Raw genomic sequence first — 22,038 nt, 5'->3', positions numbered from 1 at the left:
AGAAGATTGGAGTTACAAGGAGTTACATAACAATTACATGTCTATAATTAGCTAGTTATTGTTGGAGTAACAATTGTAATTACCACATAATTATCATAGTTATTGTGGGAGTTACAATTGTAGTTATTATATTGTAACTTATCATTGATTTCTTTGGCTATAAATACTAAAGGAACTCTTCTTTGTGGACATCAAGAGTTGTAATCAAACATTTCAGAATTGAGTTGATAGCGTTTTGGCTTTCTTTTCACTTTATGCACAAGGTGTTGATTTGGAATACAATTGTTATTACTTGTATTTCAATTTTGATTTCCTATTTCAATTGTTCTTGGTACTTATTTGGATTGGGTTCAAGGGATATCATTTATCTTTCTTGAGTTCTCTTTAACTTCTACTATTTGGGTGATTGAACAAATTTGATTCCTTTTTTTACTTGCGATCTTAATTCCGTTCTAAACCGATTGAAGAGTTTTAAGGTTCAAGCAAGAGTCTTGGGGTTCCGCATCATTTGGTATTAAAGCATTGGTTCACCAAGTAAATTAGTCTATCCTTATTTTGTTGTCTTTATTTTTATTACTTCTTACAAAAAAAAGAAACAAAAAAAAATCAGATTAGCCTAATTTGCTTAATTTTGCAAAACACATTTCCACATATTCTACCTTGTGTAATTGATACAGCTGCTGTTATTTCCCTTTTATTTATCTCATATAACATTCAAATACATTTAAAATTTAAAAGAGAAACTCGTTTCAAGGCTGTTAGTTTGGTTGAAATTGTTTGTGTAATTTTTTGGGCTGTTTGGAAACAACTCACCTCAATTGAGTTTGTTTTCATCCAAAACTGTTTGTTTTACTTAATTTGAGTATTTTGGGTGATAATTTGTGGTTCTATTAGAGAATTACAAGTTTCGTGCATTAAATTCCATATTCACCATTTTTTTTTAAATCTTTAGTTTTCATTTAATATTTCTGCTCATTTACTTCTTATTACATCTTGAGGTAATAATATTGATTAGTTGTTGCCTAATTAACATAAAAATCATCATACACTTATTTCTATATCAAGTGTGTGCTCTTCATTATTTAGATTGTTCTATTTTACTTTTAGAGTTGAATTCGTGTATCTTGTTTCTTTAGGAATTCTTTGTTATCTCTAATTAAAATTGAGTACATAGTAATAATTAATTGTTGTTTGAATTGGCCATTTTGTATAAAGTTATAAAACATTGCTTGAGTGTTAAAAAGCAAGAGAATGTGAGCTCAAAAGAGGGCAAAAGCCAAAATTGAGTGAAACACGAGTGCCCATACTATGAGAGTAAACACGTGAGGGAGTGATTTGTGACGTTGCAATCTATTTTTTTTGTCATTAAAATTTCAGATTTGAAGATAGAGCCACAAGGGAGTGAAAGAACATCAAAAGATCAAGAATTCATCCTCAAAGCAATGCAACAACAATTTGAGAGGATTCAACTAGCTATTGGCAACATGAATGAGAAACTAGAGAAACAACAACGTGAGTTAAATTCCATGAGAGGGGAAGCTTCCCAAACTAATCCAGGGACAAGAAGACTTCCAACACCACCTTTTGATGAGGAACTGGAGGAAGAATTTGATTACCAAGCTACTTTGGTCAATGAAGGTCGAAATTATGGTACGGGTCGAAACGATCTTGATAAAAACATTGGGAGCATCAAAATGAAAATCCCATCATTTCTAGGCAAGAATGATCTGAATGCTTATCTTGAATGGGAGCGCAAGGTGGAGCTTATTTTTAAGTGCCACAATTATATGGAGGAGAAAAAGATAAAGCTTGCGGCCTTAGAGTTTGGAGAGTATGCCATTGTGTGGTGGGATCAACTCATCACAAGTAAAAGGATAAAAAGAGAGATCTATTTCCACTTGGGCCGAAATGAAGGCTATCATGAGAAGGCACTTTGTTCCTACTCACTACTATAGGGACTTATATCAAAAATTGTAAGGTCTTATACAAGGGAACAAGAGTGTAGAAGACTACTACAAAGAGATGGAGATAGCCATGAAAAGGGCTAATATTGAAGAGGATAGGGAAGCTACTATGGCAAGGTTCTTAAATGGCCTTAACAAAGACATAGCCAACATTGTAGAGCTTCAACATTATGTGGAGATTGATGATATGGTTCACATGACTATAAAGATTGAAAGACAATTAAAGAGAAAGGGGAACACAAGGCAAGCCAACACTTATTCGGCCGAAAATTCCAATTGGAGACCGAATTGGAGGGGAGATAACAAGGCTGTCTAGTTCAAAAGAGATGACAAAACCAAGCCTAAAGATGCTAATGATAATAAAAATAAAGGTATTTCTAACTCCCAAACTCCTAGGAATAGAGATATCAAGTGTTTTAGATGCTTGGGTTTTGGTCATATTGCATCTCAATGCCCAAATAAAAGGGTAATGGTGATGCGTGGTGATGGTGTTGAAATGGATGATGAGAATGATGTGGAGGATTGTAGTGATGGGGAAACGCCTATGGAAGGTAGATTGTTGGTTTCTAGACGTGCTTTGAATATGCAAGTAAGGAATGATGATGAGGGGGTTAAGTTATAAAGAGAGAACATTTTTCATTCTAGATGTCTAGTGAATGGAAAATTGTGTAGCATGATTATTGATGGGGGTAGTTGTGTAAATGTGGCTAGTACCTTATTTTTTGATAAACTGGGTTTGGAAACTACAAAACATCCTAAACCTTATAAGCTGCAATGGCTTAACAATAGTGGGGAGGTGAGAGTTAATAAGCAAGTGAGGGTGCCTTTTACTATTGGGAAGTATAGTGATGAAGTGATATGTGATGTAGTACCTATGCAAGCTAGTCATATTTTGCTGGGTAGACCATGGCAATGGGATAGGAGAGTGATGCATGATGGGTATCTCAATAGGTACATGGTAGGAAAAGAGGGCAAAAAGTATACTCTTCTTCCTTTAACTCGTAAACAAGTTTTTGAAGACCAAATGCAACTTGAAAAGTCCCATGATGAATTCGCATAAAGAGAGACCGAGATAAAAAGAAAAGAAAAAGAAAAAGAGAAAAGGAAAGAGAGTGAGAGAAAATTATAGTGGAAAAATGAAGATCAAAAGAAAAAAGAAAGAGAGATGCATTCGACCATAAAAAAGAATGAGGGAAAGAAAATGAGCTTTTATGCTAAAATGAGAGATGTGAGGAAAGCTTTATTTTTTAACAAGCCAATTATTGTACTCATGTACAAGGAAGCTTCTTTCTTAACTAACGAACTTGACCCTTCTTTGCCAAGTGTTGTGGTTGAAGTTTTGCAGGAACTTAGCGATGTTTTTTCCCGATGATCTACCTCAAGGTTTACCACCTTTGAGAGGGATTGAGTATTAAATTGACTTCATTCTCGGGGATGCCATACCAAATAGGCCAGCCTATAGGAACAATCCTGAGGAGACCAAAGAGCTTCAAAGGCAAGTGGAGGAGCTCTTACAAAAGGGGCACATTCGAGAAAGTTTAAGTCCATGCGCAGTGCCCGTCTTATTAGTACCCAAAAAAGATGGTAGTTGGCGTATGTGTGTTGATTGCAGAGCCGTCAACAAAATAACAGTAAAATATCGACACCCAATACCTCGACTTGATGATATGTTAGATGAGTTGCATGGTGCTTGTGTATTTTCTAAAATTGATCTTAAAAGTGGTTATCACCAAATAAGAATGAAACCAGGAGATGAATGGAAAACTGCTTTTAAAACAAAACAAAGGTTATATGAGTGGTTGGTTATGCCAAGTACTTTCATGCGTTTAATGAACCATGTTTTATGTGAATTTATTGGAAAGTTTGTGGATGTCTACTTCGATGACATTCTTGTGAGCAAATCTATTGATGAGCATGTCATGCATTTGAGGCAAGTGTTTGACACATTGCGCAAATTTCAACTATATGCTAAAATGAAGAAATGTACATTTTGCATCGATCCCATCATTTTCTTAGGATATGTCGTGAGTGCAAAAGGAATCGAGGTAGATAGTGAAAAGGTAAAGACTATTCAAGAGTGGCCGACACATAAAAGTGTAAGTGAGGTGTGTAGTTTTCATGGTTGGACAAGTTTCTATAAGAGATTTGTAAAAGATTCTAGTGTCGTTGCTGCCCCTTTAACTGAAATCATGAAAAAAGATAAGGGGTTTGTTTGGGGAAATAAACAAGAACATGCGTTTTCCTTACTGAAAGAAAAGTTATGTAATGCGCCTTTATTAAGATTGCCTAATTTTGATTCAACTTTTGAAATTGAATGTGATGTCTCTGGGCTTGGGATAGGTACTGTTCTTATGTAGGATAAAAGACCCATTGCTTACTTCAGTGAGAAGTTCAATGGTGCACAATTGAATTATTCCACCTATGACAAAGAGTTTTATGCTTTGGTAAGAGCATTAGAGACATGACAACATTATTTGTTACCAAAAGAATTTGTGATTCACACCGATCATGAATCTTTAAAGCATTTGAAAGGGCAAGGCAAGCTTAATAAACGACATGCAAAATGGGTAGAATTCATAGAGTCCTTCCCATATGTGATCCAATATAAGCAAGAAAAAGAAAATGTGATAGCTGATGCGCTTTCAAGAAGGTACAGTCTTATCTCTACTATTTCTACAAAATTGTTGGAATTTGAGCATTTCAAAGAATTGTATGTGCATGATAGTGATTTTTCAAATGTTTATGTGGCTTGTGAACATGAGGTATTTCAAGACTTTTATAGACATGATGGTTTTCTATTTAAAAAGGGAAAATTATGTGTGCCCTAATAGTTCTATTAGAGATTTGCTTGTTCGTGAAGCACATAGTGGTGGTTTAATGGGACATTTTAGGATTGGCAAAACTTTGAGCATTTTACATGAACATTTCTTTTAGCTTAATATGCGCAAACATGTTGAGAAAATTTGCGCGCAGTGCATCTCATGTAGGTAAGCTAAGTCAGAGTTCAACCACATAGATTATATATGCCATTACCCATTCCTACACATCCTTGGATTGATATTTCTATGGACTTTTTGTTGGGTTTGCCTAGGACTAGAAAAGGCCGAGACTCTTTGTTGTTGTTGATCGTTTTTCCAAAATGGCACACTTTATACCATATCACAAAACATATGATGCCACACACATAGCGGATTTGTTTTTCCGCGAAGTTGTTAGAATGCATGGCATTCCTAAAGCCATTGTGTCCGATCGGGATACTAAGTTTTTAAGCCACTTTTGGCGGGTTTTGTGGTCCGAACTTGGGACCAAATTTTTATTTTATACTACTTCACATCCACAAACGGATGGTCAAACTGAAGTAGTAAATAGAACACTTGGTACATTATTACGTGCTTTAATTGGAAGGAATGTTAAAACTTGGGAAGATATGCTACCATTTGTTGAATTTGCTTATAATCGGAGTATACATTCTTCTACTGGGTTTTCTCCTTTTGAAATTGTGTATGGTTTTTATCCCTTAACTCCACTTGATTTGTTGCCTATTCCTATAAGTGATATTTCTAATTTGGATGGACATAAAAAGTAAAAATGGTTAAAGCAATTCATGAAAAAGCAAGGCAGAACATTGAAAAGAAAAAGAAACAAGTAGCATCCCATGTCAATAAAGGAAGGCGCAAGATTTCATTTGAACCCGGAGATTGGGTGTGGGAACATATGCGTAAGGAACGATTTCCATCAAAACAGAAATCTAAGTTGGATGCTCGTGGGGATGTTCCATTTTAAATCATAGCCAAAATCAATGAAAATGCCTACAAAGTGGTCCTACCAGGTGAGTATAGTGTTTCGACTACATTTAACATATCTGATTTATCCCCTTTTGAAATTGATGCAAGAATTGATTCGAGGACGAATCCTTTTGAGGGGAGGGGGAATGATGCAAACAAGGCTAAAAACACTCAAAATACTCAAAGAGCATCAGAAGGTGACTTGGAGCAAATTTCAAATGATGTAAACACAAATATAGTTCCAAACTTGGAAAGTTTCAGCAGACCAGTAACAAGATTAAAGGCAAAGAAGCTTAAAGAGTTGCTCAAAGTTTTCACTCAAAAAAATGTGGATGATGGGTTGGCCAATTGTGGAAAGTTCAAATATGAGCTTTTTGAACAACCCAAATTCGTAACTTTAATTAGGTTTAAATAATTTAGGATAATTTGGGCTCGTTTGAGTCTTATTGGTAATGGGTGAATAACCTTGTGTATGAGCTGGATTAGTTGAGTTGTTTTAAGTATTTTGAATTGTTTTATTTTAATTTGAGTTAATTAAGCTCATATAATCAAGTGTAACTCATTTTGGGCTTAAGTCTTGTCTTAGTGTTATAACAAGAATGAGCCCATAACTATATGGTGCCACAAACAATTAGTGGTGTTGGTTAAGAAGATTGGAGTTACAAGGAGTTACATAACAATTACATGCCTATAATTAGTCTAGTTATTGTTGGAGTTACAATCGTAATTATCACATAATTAACTTAGTTATTGTGGGAGTTACAATTGTAGTTATTGTTTTGTAACTTATCATTGATTTCTTTGGCTATAAATACCAAAAGAACTCTTCTTTGTGGACATCAAGAGTTGTAATCAAACATTTCAGAATTGAGTTAAGAGCATTTTAGCTTTCTTTTCACTTTATTATGCACAAGGTGTTGATTTGGAATACAATTGTTATCACTTATATTTCAATTTTGATTTCCTATTTCAATTGTTCTTGGTGCTTGTTTGGATTGGGTTCAAGGGATATCATTTATCTTTCTTGGTTTCTCTTTAACTTCTACCATTTAGGTGATTGAACAAGTTTGATTCCTTTTTTTACTTGTGATCTAAATTCTGTTCTAAACCGATTGAAGAGTTCTAAGGTTCAAGTAAGGGTCTTAGGGTTCCGCATCAAGTTGTAATAGAGTTCGTTTTAAATATTGATGTTCACTCAAAAATAAGAGAAAATTAATTTTGAATGGGCAATCCCCAAACAAGTCATACTTCAAATACACGATCAAATGTAATTTTTCAAGGTGTGAAAAGATGAAAAACAAGCTGCAATTCTTAGGAGATGGTTATAACTGCAATTCAATTTTTGAAATATCCCATTTGAGTTGTTTAAAAATAATTGAGATAGTTGTGAAGATTGGAGCAAAATTTTTTTGGTGGTGTATGTGTGGTGTGGCAAAAATTAGGCAAGGTCTAAATACCTAAAATGAGACTAAAAAGAAAAAATACCTACCTAAGATTCAGATGCCTCCCACATTTAAACTATACATTGTCCCCAATATGATACAAAGAATGAGTAATGAAATAAAAAAGATAATGAAGGGATAAATTAATTCCCTTGGTTACTTGACTTGGAGGTGGGATGCACTGGGAAACATCATCTAGTATTGGGGCGAGGGCCGGTCTTCAAAGCTTGAGCTATTGACTGGGCTAACGACCTTGAGAGTTAGAAGAACTTGAATCAATTTTTCGGATTCATCCGCGTGAACTAGTCAACCAGATTACTTACCTTTTCAGTGCAACACTGATCGCCACTATGTGCTAGAACTGCTCAAATAATAACAGATTTGAGTGGTTCGGCTAGCTACTTGTTGTTCCACCTTGCATTTGACAGGCTCTATTCAAATCTATTAAAAAATAACAAAATATATAGGTGTAGAAAGTAAATAAATACAAAGATTCAAACAAAACTTAGATTACTCAATTTGATCTAACAATATGTCACTGAGTTTGTTAAATTTGTCAACTAGGAAAAGAAAGCAAATCAATCACTCATGGTGGAAATGAGTTTATTAAGAATAAAGAAAAGAGGGAAGATAAAGGGAAGATGCTGCGACAGTGGATGGTGCTATGAGAAGCAGCGAATGGAAGAGAGATCCTTTTTCATCTTAGCAACCCCGATTTTTATAACCTAAAAAAGCTAGAGTTTCTCTTTTTTCTTTGATTAGGATCATTTTAATGATTTTGGCTCATCTTTAACTTTTTAAAATAATCTTCCCTTGATTTTCAGTCCTCAGATCTTGACTGGAATAAAATCTTTTTCATATTCAAAAAGTGCACCTTTTTCTTCAAGTTGGTTGCTGTGCACGACACAAGCCTTGGGCAAGGCTTATTTCGGTTATGCACAGGGCCTGTGAACTTACATACTGTTTTAGCTTTGCTCGATTCTTTTTGTTTGGGAACAAAACCTATTGCTATCTGCTAGATCCAAGTCTTGCCCGAGGTTTGTTCCTTCTCTGACAACTAGTTTCACGAACTCTTTTTCTTTTCATGTTTTTTTTTCGTATCTCATCTTTATCTCCTATCTTGCAATAAAATGTAGAAAATAGTTTGGATTTAATAGTATTTCATTGAGTTTGATAGCTCAAAATTTGGCAATAAGGATGTCATTTTTACACACTATTAGCCGACACTATCAGCCGGCACCTGTGCGGGACACTATGCACGCACGTTTGTGCATTGTGCACTCTGGCATGTATGCAAGTGTTTGCTCTTGCGTCTTGTGCATGCATGCCCTGTGCCTTATCAGTTCATGGACACCCCTGACGTGGTCTTCTCCCATTCGCCAACAGCTTTCTTCCACCCACCCGCCACGTGTCCACCTTGGATGGTTGCCACATGGCGAGCATCCAGAACACCTCACAAGCCTATTTAAGGAGTCTTTGTCTCCTCATTTCTTCCCCACATCCATTTCTTCTCCCTTCTTCCACTTTTTAAAGAACTTAGAGAGAGAAAGAGAAGAAGAAAGAAAGTATAAATCTTCAAAGGAGTTCTAGACACAAGTACATTTCCCCTTCTCCTCCAAAAGGTCAAGTTACTCTCAAGGTTTTAGGAAGGGATCTATTAAGTATTTTCTCTTATGCTATAAGTGCATTTTCTCGATAAATTAATTTGAATGATCTTAATACATGAGATTGATTGATATTTTACTTGAAATATGAAGCATGTGATAATATGCATGATTGATTTACAATATGATGACTTAAATGTATGTGCAGATTGACCCTTTACCTTTCCTTTGATAATGGTGGAGAGGGTCATACTATTGGGCCTTGGCTCAAGAATATGACTTGATGGTCAAATTCGGGTATGATGGGCCTTGTGCCAAGACTATGGTGAAACCCCCATTTGGTCCTAAAATTGTGACTGTTATGAATGATACATGTAAGGACGAAAAAAGAAAGGAAAATCCATTTGATTGTTATCTCTGAGGGGTTTCTATCTCCTTCTCAATGTTAGTATGAAAATGTTGGTGAAACTAGTCATTGCAACCCCCTTTGTGAGGAGGCACCCCTTCTCCCGAAGTTACGAGGCTATTTTGTCGAGTTCCTTAGAAAGAGTTGTCATGTGCCCCTAGTACCCTATGAATGAGGTTGGCATTCCCTCTGATAGGAGTGAATTCACGATGCAATATGTAGGGGCTACAATGGTGAAGCACAACTGTGGTCATAGTTTACCTTATATGCAGGGGCCATAGTGGCGAAGTACAGTTGTGTTCATAGTTTACCTACCCCATATGAAAATGAAATGGAAGGAAATGAATATGATTGTCATTCACAGTGGTTGTTAGGGATCCCGTTTGCCCTCAATAGATATATATCAGAACAGTTTCACGTGATGATCAATAAAAGACGTAAACAAAACCATCTGATAACATGTCTAGGATAGTTGTTGATGCATCACAATAAATTGGTATGACATGTTATTTTCTATTTATATCTTGATCTTGTTAAGCTCATAGTTGGTTCGACTAGTTTCAATCTAAAAACATGATTTGTCTGTCAAGGCTTAAATGGTTTTCTTAAGAAAGATAAAGGTTTCTCTTCAAATTAAAAATTAAGCACACCGCGACAGATCTCCAAGGTAAGTCACTCATTGGGTAAGGATGTTTATTATCAAGTTACTCACTTTTTAAATGTTAATAGTGTGGTTTAAATATTATTTCTCTTACTGAGTTATATGGAACTCACCCCAATCCATTACCCCTCTAGATAATGGAAGTGATGATTCGCTCGTAGTGTTGCCCCTTGAAGCTTGTCTGGATCCCCTCTTAGATTAGTTGATTACGAGTACTTATTTTGTCTGCACCCTAATGAGCAATTATTTTGTAATTAAGGAAGTGACCCTTTATAACTCTTATGTATATATTTGATGGCCATTTTTCTTGGCCTTGGTCGTAAAATATTAAATCCATTTTATTGTAAGGGATTATATTTTTTGCTACATATATATATTCTATTATTTGTACTTGTAATTGTTTCTGTTATCAGGCACCCTTATACCCTATCAAGTATCTGGGATATTACAAGAAGAGTTGCATGATTCTCCACCCACTGGTGCTTTGATGTTGATCTAAAGGTACTTTGATCGGTAAATATCCTTTATTTTGTAAATATGAAATTAGAATGGCCTCGACATTCTAGATCGAATGTCAGATAATAATGGCGTGTTTGTGTTAATGTATACAACTATAGGTGAAGAAGAAACGTTCTTACTATAACCCAATCACACCATTTGAGATCCGAGGAAGGGTAAGAGTTATTTTTACTCTAAACCCCCATATCTAACAAAATATAGTGATTTGATTTCTTGTTTGAATATAAAATGTAATATTATGTTTAGATATATTCATTTCATGGGTAGTTTAGAGTAGGATAGTGAAAATTTGAGAAATGCATTATCTATTGATGATATGATTGAGAACAACTTGAGATATGATGAAATGGGGTGGCGGTTTCAGGTTTCAAGTGTCTAAGGTGTTGGAAGGTAAAAGACTATGGGTTTGAGTCAAGTCAGTGGGTCAGTTTGGTAATTTGTTTGACCTAGACCCAAAGCTTCGGTAACCTAGGCCTAAGATCGAGCCCAATAAGCCTCTAATGGGTTTAGTGGGATAAAAAATAAAAAAAATAATTGTATATCTATATATAAAGCAAAAGAGTTGGGTTGAGTTTATTATACCAAGCCCAAACAGAGATAGGCTAAGTATGGGTTCAGGTTTCTATTTCGGCGTAGTACAAAAAAAAAAGATTATAATTATAATAAAATAAAGAAGAAAGAGAATGATATAAACCTTGAGTGGGCGAGCCCAATTGGAATGGGCTTGGAATAGGAATAAGCCTCTGGTGGGCTAAATATTCAAAAAAAGTTAAATTAAATAACATGTGTATTTATAAGGTGAATGGAGCTTGATCTAAATAATAGTGGTCCAAGCCTATAGAGAAGACCTTAAAAGAGAATCCAGTTTTAGTGAGCGAAATTGGGGAGGAAATAAATTGATGAATTGAAGATATATACAAAAATAGAGAATAAAATAAGGTAAGTTGCAGGTGGACCAAGCCCAGGAGAGTATCGGGAAGGGTGACCTAGACTGGTGGGTTGAACTTAGGCAGTCAAAGAGAAATTTAAGTAAAAAAAAAAAGAGGAAAGGGAAAAGAGGAAATTCAACTAGGTGGGCCCTTTGGGAAAGGTATAAGAAAAGTTTAAGCACTAGTGGGCCAAGCTCTTCTAAGTGGGTTGGGAGAGAAGGATCTGGGCAATAAAGGATGGAAAGGAAGACAAAAATTAATTTAAAGGTCCATATAACTTCAAACAAAATAAAATAGGTATAAATAGGAGGTACTAAGATTTTAACAAAATAGATTGTTATATTTAAGTTTCTAGCCCAGAATCAAGTAAAGTAGATAAGAGTTAATATTTGGGTCCAAGAGCCAATAAAATAGATTGCTCACCTATTTGATAAGTACATGGTAATGGGCTAGGTGAATAAAATAAAGTTATTGGGCTAAAGGCTTAGAGAAACTAATTTAGTAAATTTATGAGAGACATTTAGTTAAAACTATAAGTAGATGAGTATAATGGGGTTAACAATAAATAATCTTAAAAATTAAATGTAATGGGCATGCATAAATATTTATGTGGTGGTATGAGGAGTATGAGTATTCGAGGATAATAGGAAATTTCGTTGTAAGAAATCATTTGAGTTGCCCGATGAAGGTAAATTAGCAAGGTCAAACTATAAATATATAATGATTTAAATATCGTGGATCTAAATGTGAAGATATAAATTATTGGGTGAATTTTTGATAATGAGGTAATTTGAGAGTTGATGAATTTAGTGATGGTTAAACAAATAAATTACGATTTTAGAAATAGGCAAAATAGGACGCGCTTGAAAACCAAGAGAAGGTGATTATACAAGACGACCAAAAGAAAACAAAAATATATAAAATATACATAAGAAAATAAAATTAATAAAATATATCATATTGGGAAATATCTAAGGTGGGCAATTAAGTTTCTATCAGTGAGGTATAAACAAATGTGCAATCCTGGATTAGGAGGAATGATTATGAACTCTATCTCATGGACTGTTTATTGTTTTGTAACTATGACTGTGATTATGACTGTAACTATAATTGTAATTGTGACTGAAACTATGACTGTGATTATAACAGTAACTATGACAGTAACTATGACTTGTGAATGTGTAATTATGACTCAGTCCATGTTAACAGGAGTGATTATCATTTTTTTTCGTGATTGTGATTTATTGATATCATGTGAAAAAAAAAAATTTACGTGCAATATGTATCGGTTATGCTTGGTGGATAGTATGAATTTACTGCATTATGAATATATACATGAGCAAGGATGCTAAATTTGTGATTATGTGTAATTAATATGATTATATATTATGTCATCGAGATTGAGAATGGATTTATATTATATGCAAGAAATTTAGTTGTGTAATTATGGATGAACATGAATAAATGTGAATTACATGTGAAGGAAGTGAGTAGTTGGTAGATCGAAGTGACAATTGGATGGATATTGGAGCCAAATTCATGTGCAAGTTTATTAAGTTGGAATAAAGGTTAAGAGTCAAATCAGTGTATTATCTTCGTTATTCATATTGGAGTTGTAAATTGTTCTTTCTGAGCATATGGTGGCTCATTCCTCTTTTATCATTTCCAGAGCAGGGGAAGCAAGACTGAACCAAGGAACCATGGGACAGTGAAAACTCTTAAAAAGGAAATAAAGGATGAAGGAATACTTGTTTTTGTAAATATGATTTTCCAAACTTTAAGACGATATCTAACTGTATAGAATCTTAAGTACCTAGAAAAATTTTAAAATACTACAAAATACTTTATAGCTGAGTTGTGGTAGAATCTATTAAGGAAAGGAGAATTAAGATGAAAATGTAAGAATTTTATTACTTACACTAGTGAAAGAATGAAAAGTAACAAGTATATTTACTTACAAAAATCTTGGTTGTTACACAATGCTTCTTAGATTTAAATAATAAAAATTTGAACCCACTATGAATAAAACAAGTATAACCCACCTTGCCCCACCTCATCTCATCTTACCATCCTCCCCCCCCCCCCCCCCCCCCAACCAAGTTTACAAATAATTTGTAAATGAATTAAATGAAAATCATGCCCAAAATGAAGAAGATTTGGAGAAGCCAACAATAGAGAGAGAAATCAATTTCGGAGAAGTTGAAAACATAATAATCTGTATTAATTGAGGGGAAACTAAAGGCACTTATACATGGTAACTTTTGACTATTTTCACAAGTAATTTTAGACTTATAACTAATAAAAGTGTAAAACTCATGTCCGAATCCTATGTTCAAATTAATAAATTATGCAAAATTCCTCTTAATTTGTTTTATTTTATTTTGTTTTCGCATTTCATTTCAATTTTTTTTATTTGAGCAAAACAGGAATTAATTTCATTAAAAATTGGGCTAAATTTTGATATTGTTCGATAAAATACCTGAGGAAAAATTTTTAAATTAAATTTAAATCTTAAAAATAGTAAAATAGGGGTTTAGGGACTTAAATGATGAAATTTAGAAATTTAGGGGCTTTCTGCAAATTAAAGGGACTAAAATGTCAAGTAATTACAAAAAGGGCCAAAATAGAAATTCTGAAAATTTTGACACTTCACCAAGTGAGGTGTCGAAATCGACCAATCGAGACGACCTTTTGGTCGTGTGGACAGCAAATGGCAGGATCAGGATAGATGGCTATGATGCTCTTGATAGTGTGCAAAAACAACATCGTCGTCATCCACTTTTAAGTGCTTAATTGAATTACTTAATATCTAATTTAAGCTATTTTGTCCATTTTGACACAGGACAGGAGATAGAGCCCAAAATCTTGAAGAATGGCGTAAAATGAGTAAGAATTATAGAACAACTATCTTCCACAGTTTAAGCCTTCGGCAAGGCTTAGACCTTGTAGTGGCAGTAAACTTTGGCTCACACACTCAAGCCTTGGGCAAGGCTAAGGCATCGACAAGATCACAAATCGGATATGCCCAAGTAAACCTCGCTTAAGGCTTATGCCTCAGCAAAGTGGATAAGCCCAACCAACCCTTGGGCACGGGCTAGTAGCCAAGGCAACATGAGGGAGCCAAGATTACACTCGACCAAGCCTTGCCCAAGGCTTAAGCCGCGTGCAGCTACTAATTTGAAAAAGGTGCACTCTTGAGATTCAAAAGAGAGAATCTCGCCACAACCAGGATTGGCATCTAAAAATCAAGGGGAAGATGATTTTCGAAAGTAAGCTATGTGTCAAAATCATTAGAAGAAATCTAAAAGGAAACCCTAATTCTTTTAGCTATAAAAGGAAGTGGCCAACATAAAACGAGGGGATCTTCTTCCTGGTGCCGCACTCTGTAACTTCTGAAAGTTTTCTGCCTTCTTTTTTTCGTCTCTTCAATATTCAGAACCTTTTTTATGTTGAGCCCACTGTGAGTGGCTGATAACTTTCTTTTTTCCACTTAACAAATCTAACAAAACTCCTGTTTATATTGTGAGATCTAATTGATTTAATTCTGGTTTTACCAAATTTTAGGTATTGGTTTATTTCTTTGTACATATATTATTGCTATTGTTAATCGTTTAACCAGGACCCATTAGATGTGTGACGTAGCAACATACAACCATCCAAGCAGCACAAATCTGTAATTGATTGAGGTACCTCGATACCTAGTGGCGATTACTTTTAAACTAAGAGAAAAGACAATCTGGTTGAGCATGTCACGAGGTTGAGTTCGATGATCAGAATCGAGTCCTTCTAGTCCTCAAAGTTGTTGATGAGTTAAATCTTAAGGATGTTCCCAGGACTGTTCGATAAATAAGAATCAATCAACAAACATTTCTTGGTTGATTTAGGATTAAGGAACGATTGGCTATCAGAACGTTTCCAACAATTAGAACTTGTTTGCTACACTTTAGTACAATTAATCACTGCATCTATGATCAATCACATTACTAGAAATTAGCTATTTCTTTAACTAGAAAACCATCTTGTATCTGTTTTATTCTTTAAAATGCTTTTCAGAATTCTTTACTATTTTACTTCATTGTTGTTGTGTATTTTATATTTTTCTATTAATCTGGAATCCTAAGAAAAGCCCCTTTGTTTACTTTTCATTCGCTGGTCTAGTAAGAAAAACAGTTCTCAATTCCCTAAGGATTCGACCCTACTTACCACTATTACAATTTTGTTTTATTGGTTAAGTAGGATTTTATTTTTGGTGGATTTAACACCCACTAAATTTTGGCATCATTGCTGGGGCATTGTAGGAACTGATTTGATTCTTTTCTTTTTATGATCAAGTTTGATAGTGGAGAACATATTCTTTATAATCCAGAATCAAGAAACCCACCGAAGACTTAAGGAAATAGATCGAGCTGAAGAGAAGAACGTGTCAGTAGGACACATTTTTTATAGAGAGCAGATGGCCAAGGAATGAATATTGATGGAGTTGGCAGCACTGGCTACCAACCAACAGCCCCTTTACATCACTTGTTTAAATATGAACATATCTTTTGAGCTAAAATCTGGGCTGATCCACTTGTTGCCCAAGTTCAAAGGTTTAGAGAATGAAAACCCACATAAACACCTCAAAGAATTCCATATTTTGTGCTCAAACATGAAGCCGCAAGGAGTCACTGAAGAACAAATAAAATTGAGAGCATTCCCTTTTTTTTGGATGATGAAGTTAAAGATTGGTTATTTTATTTAACTCCCGGTTTGATTACTACTTGAACTGATATGGTGAAAATATTTCTAAATAGATTTTTTCCTACCTCTAGTGCTGCTGGAATAAGGAGGGAAATATGTGGGATAAAACAAACAGATTCAAAGAGTCTCTATGATTATTGGAAAATGTTCAAGTGGATGTGCGCAAACTGCCCATAACATGATATATTAGAACATTCTCTCATTCATTATTTTATGAAGGACTACTGCCCACAGAGAAAAATATTGGATATATAGCTAATGGCAGTACCATAGTGAATAAAACACCCCACCAAACAAGAGAATTTATAGCAATCATGGCTGCCACTTCGCAACAGTTTGGTAACACGCAAGACACTCTAAGAAGGATGAATGATGTAACTATTTTTTTTTCTTGAATATCATATTTTACAACTAACTATGTTGGTGCAAAATATGGTTGCAGGAAACTCCCAACAAACAAGAGTTTGTGGGATTTGCGTGCACTTAGGGCACCTCGCACACATGTGCCCCATGCTGCAAGTAGACAATTAGCAGCAAGTCAACGTTGTGGATGAGCTCCCAAGCTAACTACAAAGGAGATAGGACCCTTTCTCCAATACATACAATCCCGAATGGAGAGACCACCCTAATTTCAGCTTTGGACCATGACAACAAAAAAACTATCAATAATACCCAACTAAGCCGCCGCCGCCACAAGCAACACCCTTTAAGTTAGTTACATCTCTTAAAGACATAGTTAAATCTTTGGCTACTAACATGCATCAATTCCAGCAAAAAACTCAGCAATTCCAACAGAAAACTAAAACTAACATTCAGAATTTGGAAACCCAAGTCAATCAACTAGTAACATCCATGAACAAGTTGAAGTCCCAGGGTAAATTACCCTCACAGAAAGAAGTGAATGCATAGTCAAATATCAGTGCAATCACATTACATAGTGAGAAATAATTGCAAGAAGTACACCGCTGAACAAGCCTTGGTTGAGGCTTACAGAAGGAAGCATAATTAGAAGCCTTGGATAAAACTCTAGAGACGATAACTGATGACAATACCCATCCAACAAAGACAAATTCTGACCAATCCAACCCATGGGTAATTAAACCGTCTTTCCTAGAAAGATTTGCCAAGATGAAAAAAGAAAATGAGGAGAAGGAGATTTTAGAAACATTCCGTAAGTTTGAGGTGAACCTTCCCCCACTTGAGGCCATCAAACAAATACCTAGATATGCCAAATTCTTCAAGAACTATGCACCAACAATAAAAAACTGAGTAGCAATGAAAGAGTAAGTGTGGGGGAGAATGTTTCAGACATCATACAAAGAAAACTGCCTCCCAAATGCAGGACCAAGGTATATTCATCATTTCATCTAAAATAGGTACCTTGGGACTAAGAAAAGCCATGTGCGACCTTGTGGCCTCCATAAACATGATGCCCATGTCCATTTATTCCAAGTTGAGTGTCGAACAACTAAAGGAGACTGGAGTCATCATTCAGTTGGCGGATAGATCCGTTGTCTACCCCAAAGGAGTCTTGAATGATGTGTTGGTTCAAGTGGATAACCTCATTTTAACATCTAACTTCTATGTACGGGATCTGGAGGATGATAAATCCTCAAAATCCTTTCATCTCTTGCTGGGGAGACCATTCCTTAACATTGCTGAAACAAAAATAGACGTTCAGGACAACACTCTCACCATGGAGTTTGACGGCGATGTGGTAAAGTTTAATGTATATGATGCAATGAAATACCCTTCTAACTTGTCTTGTGCGTACAACATTGACATCATAGATGCTTTGAACCAAAAATACTTCGATCTAGGCCATGATGATGAGGTAAACAATGCACTTTGTAACGTTTTAAATGTTGACAACTTAGGGATCTTGGAAGAAGACCATGTTGCTGACCAAAATCTACAAGAAGCTGTGTTCGAGCTAGAGTCATTTTAGTAGATAAAAGGTACACCTCAGTTAAAAGGATAAGCACAACCAATCCTTGGGCTTGACTAGTAGCCAAGGCAGCAAGAGGGAGTCAGGATTACACTCAACCAAGCCTTGACCAAGGCTTAAGTCACATGTAGTTGCTGATTTAAAAAAGGCGCGCTCTTAGGATTCAAAAGAGAGAATCCTGCTGCAACTACACGTCTAGAAACCAACAATCTACCTTCCATAGGCGTTTCCACATCACTACAATACTCCAAAGGAGGCATTTCATCCTCCACATCATTCTCATCAAAAAGTGGTGTTGGAAGTCTTCTTGCCCCTGGATTGGTTTGGGAAGCTTCCCCTCTCATGGAATTTAACTCACGTTGTTGTTCCTCTAGTTTCTCATTCATGTTGCCAATAGCTAGTTGAATCCTCTCAAATTGTTGTTGCATTGCTTTGAGGATGAATTCTTGATCTTTTGATGTTCTTTCATTCCCTTGTGGCTCCATCTTCAAATCTGAAATTTTAATGACAACAAAAATAGATTGCAACCTCACAAATCACTCCCTCACGTGTTTACTCTCGTAGTATGGGCACTCGTGTTTCACTCAATTTTAGCTTTTACTCTCTTTTGAGCTCACACTCTCTTGTTTTTTAACACTCAAGCAATCTTTTATAACTTTATACAAAATGACCAATTAAAACAACAATTAATTATCACTATGTACTCAATTTTAATTAGAGATAACAAAGAATTTCTAAAGAAACAAGATACACAAATTCAACTCTAAAAGCAAACTAGAACAATCTAAACAATGAAAAGCACACACTTGATATAGAAATAAGTGTATAATGATTTTTATGTTAATTGGGCAACAACAAATCAATATTATTACCTCGAGATGTAATAAGAAGCAAATGGGCAGAAATATTAAATGAAAACTAAAGATGCAAGAAAAAAAAATGGTGAATATGGAATTTAATGCACAAAACTTGTAATTCTCTAATGGAACCACAAATTATCACCCAAAATACTCAAATTAAGTGAAACAAACAGTTTTGGATGAAAACAAACTCAATTGAGATGAGTTGTTTCCAAACAGCCCCAAAAATTACACAAACAATCTAAACCAAACAAACAGTTTTGAAACGAGTTTCTCTTTTAAATTTTAAATGTATTTAAATGTTATATGAGATAAATAAAAGGGAAATAACAGCAACTGTGTCAATTACACAAGGTAGAATATGTGGAAATGTGTTTTGCACAATTCAGCAAATTAGTCTAATTTGATTTTCTTTTTTGCTGAATGCAAATTTTGTCTCTATTTTTTGTAAGAAATAATGAAAATAAAGACAACAAAATAAGGATAGACTAATTTACTTGGTGAACCAATGCTCTGATACCAAATGATGCAGAACCCCAAGACCTTTACTTGAACCTTAGAACTCTTCAATCGGTTTAGAACGGAATTTAGATCACAAGTAAAAAAAAGAATCAAATTTGTTCAATCACCCAAATGGTAGAAGTTAAAGAGAACCCAAGAAAGATAAATGATATCTCTTGAACCTAATCCAAACAAGCACCAAGAATAATTGAAATAAAAAATCAAAATTGAAATACAAGTGATAACAATTGTTTTCCAAATCAACACCTTGTGCATAAAGTGAAAAGAAAGCCAAAACACTCTCAACTCAATTTTGAAATGTTTGATTACAACTGTTGGTGTCCACAAAGAAGAGTTCCTTCGGTATTTATAGCCAAAGAAATCAATGATAAGTTACAATACAATAACTACAATTGTAACTCCCACAATAACTAGGTTAATTATGTGGTATTTATAATTGTAACTCCAACAATAACTAGGCTAATTATAGGCATGTAATTGTTATATAACTCCTCGTAACTCCAATCTCTTTAACCAACACCACTAATTGTTTGTGGCACCATATAGTTATGGGCTCATTCTTGTAATAACACTAAAACAAGACTTAAGCCCAAAATGAGTTATACTTAACTATATGGGCTTAATTAACTCAAACTAAAATAAAACAATCCAAAATACTTAAAACAACTCAACTAATCCAGCCCATTCACAAGGCTTATTCATCCATTATCAATAAGACTCAAACAAGTCCAAATTATCCCAAATCACTTAAATCCAATTAAAGTTACGAATTTGGGCTGTTCAAAAAGCTCATATTTGAACTTTCCACAATTGACCACCCCATAATCCACATGTTTTTGAGTAAAAACTTGAAGCAACTATTTAAGCTTCTTTGCCTTTGATCTTGTTACTGGTCCGCTGAAACTTTCCAGGTTTGGAACTGTATTTGTGTTTACATCATTTGAAATTTGCTCCAAGTCACCTTCTGATGCTCTTTGAGTATCTTGAGTGTTTTTAGCCTTGTTTGCATCATTCCCCCTCCCCTCAAAAGGATTCGTCTTCGAATAAATTCCTGCATCAATTTCAAAAGGGGATAAATCAGATATGTTAAGTGTAGCCGAAACATTATACTGACATGGTAGGTCCACTTTGTAGGCATTTTCATTGATTTTGGCTATGATTTAAAATGGACTATCCCCACGAGCATCCAACTTAGATTTCCATTTTGATGGAAATCGTTCCTTGCGCATATGAACCCACACCCAATCTCCATATTCAAATGAAATCCTGCGCTTTCCTTTATAGACATGGAATGCTACTTGTTCATTTTTCTTTTCAATGCCTTGCTCTTTCATGAATTGCTTTAACCATTTTTTCTTTCTTATGTCCATCCAAATTAGAAATGTCGCTTATAGGAATAGGCAACAAATCAAGTGGAGTTAAGGGATTAAAACCATACACAATTTCAAAAGGAGAAAACCCAAAAGAAGAATGTATACTCTGATTATAAGCAAATTCAACAAATGGTAGCATATCTTCCCAAGTTTTAACATTCCTTCCAATTAAAGCACGTAATAATGTACCAAGTGTTCTATTTACTACTTCAATTTGACCATCCGTTTGTGGATGTGAAGTAGTAGAAAATAAAAGTTTGGTCCCAAGTCTGGACCACAAAACTCGCCAAAAGTGGCTTAAAAACTTAACATCCCTATCGGACACAATGGTTTTATGAATGCCATGTATTCTAACAACTTCGCGGAAAAACAAATCCGCTATGTGTGTGGCATCATCTGTTTTGTGACATGGTATAAAGTGTCATTTTGGAAAAACGATCAACAAAAACAAATATTGAGTCTCTGCCTTTTCTAGTCCTAGGCAAACCCAACAAAAAGTCCATAGAAATATCAACTCAAGGATGTGTAGGAATGGGTAATGGCATATATAATCCATGTGGTTGAACTCTAGACTTAGCTTGCCTACATGAGATGCACTCTGCACAAATTTTCTCAACATATTTGTGCATATTAGGCCAAAAGAAATGTTCATGTAAAATGCTCAAAGTTTTGCCAATCCCAAAATGTCCTATTAAACCATTACTATATGCTTCACGAACAAGCAACTCCCTAATAGAACTATTAGGCACACATAATTTTTCCTTTTTAAATAGAAAACCATCATGCTTATAAAAGTCTTGAAATACCGCATGTTCACAAGCCACATAAACATTTAAAAAATCACTATCATGCACAATTCTTTGAAATGCTCAAATCCCAACAATTTTGTAAAAAGAGTAGAGATAAGACTGTACCTTCTTGAAAGCACATCAGCTACCACATTTTCTTCTCCTTGCTTATATTGGATCACATATTGGAAGGTCTCTATGAATTCTACCCATTTTGCATGTCGTTTATTAAGCTTGCCTTGCCCTTTCAAATGCCTCAAAGATTCATGATCGATGTGAATCATAAATTCTTTTGGTAACGAATAATGTTGCCATGTCTCTAAAGCTCTTACCAAAGCATAAGACTCTCTGTCATAGGTGGAATAATTCAATTGTGCAACATTGAGCTTCTCACTGAAGTAAGCAATGGGTCTTTTATCCTGCATAAGAACAACACCTATCCTCAGCCCAGAGGCATCACATTCAATTTCAAAAGTTGAATCAAAATTAGGCAATCT

At 35.0% G+C, this 22,038-nt stretch overlaps 1 protein-coding gene and 1 pseudogene across 1 annotated transcript; both read left to right on the top strand.

The window, feature by feature from the left end:
* The first annotated feature begins 1,787 nt into the window (after positions 1-1,787).
* Positions 1,788-14,354, top strand: LOC148270357 (uncharacterized; annotated as a pseudogene).
* A 3,122-nt stretch (positions 14,355-17,476) lies between these two features.
* On the top strand, positions 17,477-17,998 carry LOC110807730 (uncharacterized). The gene has a single exon (XM_022032944.1). It carries the CDS (start codon positions 17,477-17,479, stop codon positions 17,996-17,998), a length of 522 nt encoding a protein of 173 aa, XP_021888636.1.
* The last annotated feature ends 4,040 nt before the right edge of the window (positions 17,999-22,038 follow it).

The sequence above is a fragment of the Carica papaya genome, chromosome 1, assembly GCF_054855325.1.
Source record: "Carica papaya isolate Zhongbai chromosome 1, ASM5485532v1, whole genome shotgun sequence".
Classification (NCBI taxonomy): Eukaryota; Viridiplantae; Streptophyta; class Magnoliopsida; order Brassicales; family Caricaceae; genus Carica; species Carica papaya.
The sequence above is the reverse complement of the archived record's forward strand: the minus strand, read 5'-3'. Positions and strand labels throughout refer to the sequence as shown.

Coding starts and splice junctions, on each gene's coding strand:
- LOC110807730 (XM_022032944.1), top strand. CDS start 17,477: ATGATGCCCATGTCCATTTATTCCAAGTTGAGTGTCGAACAACTAAAG.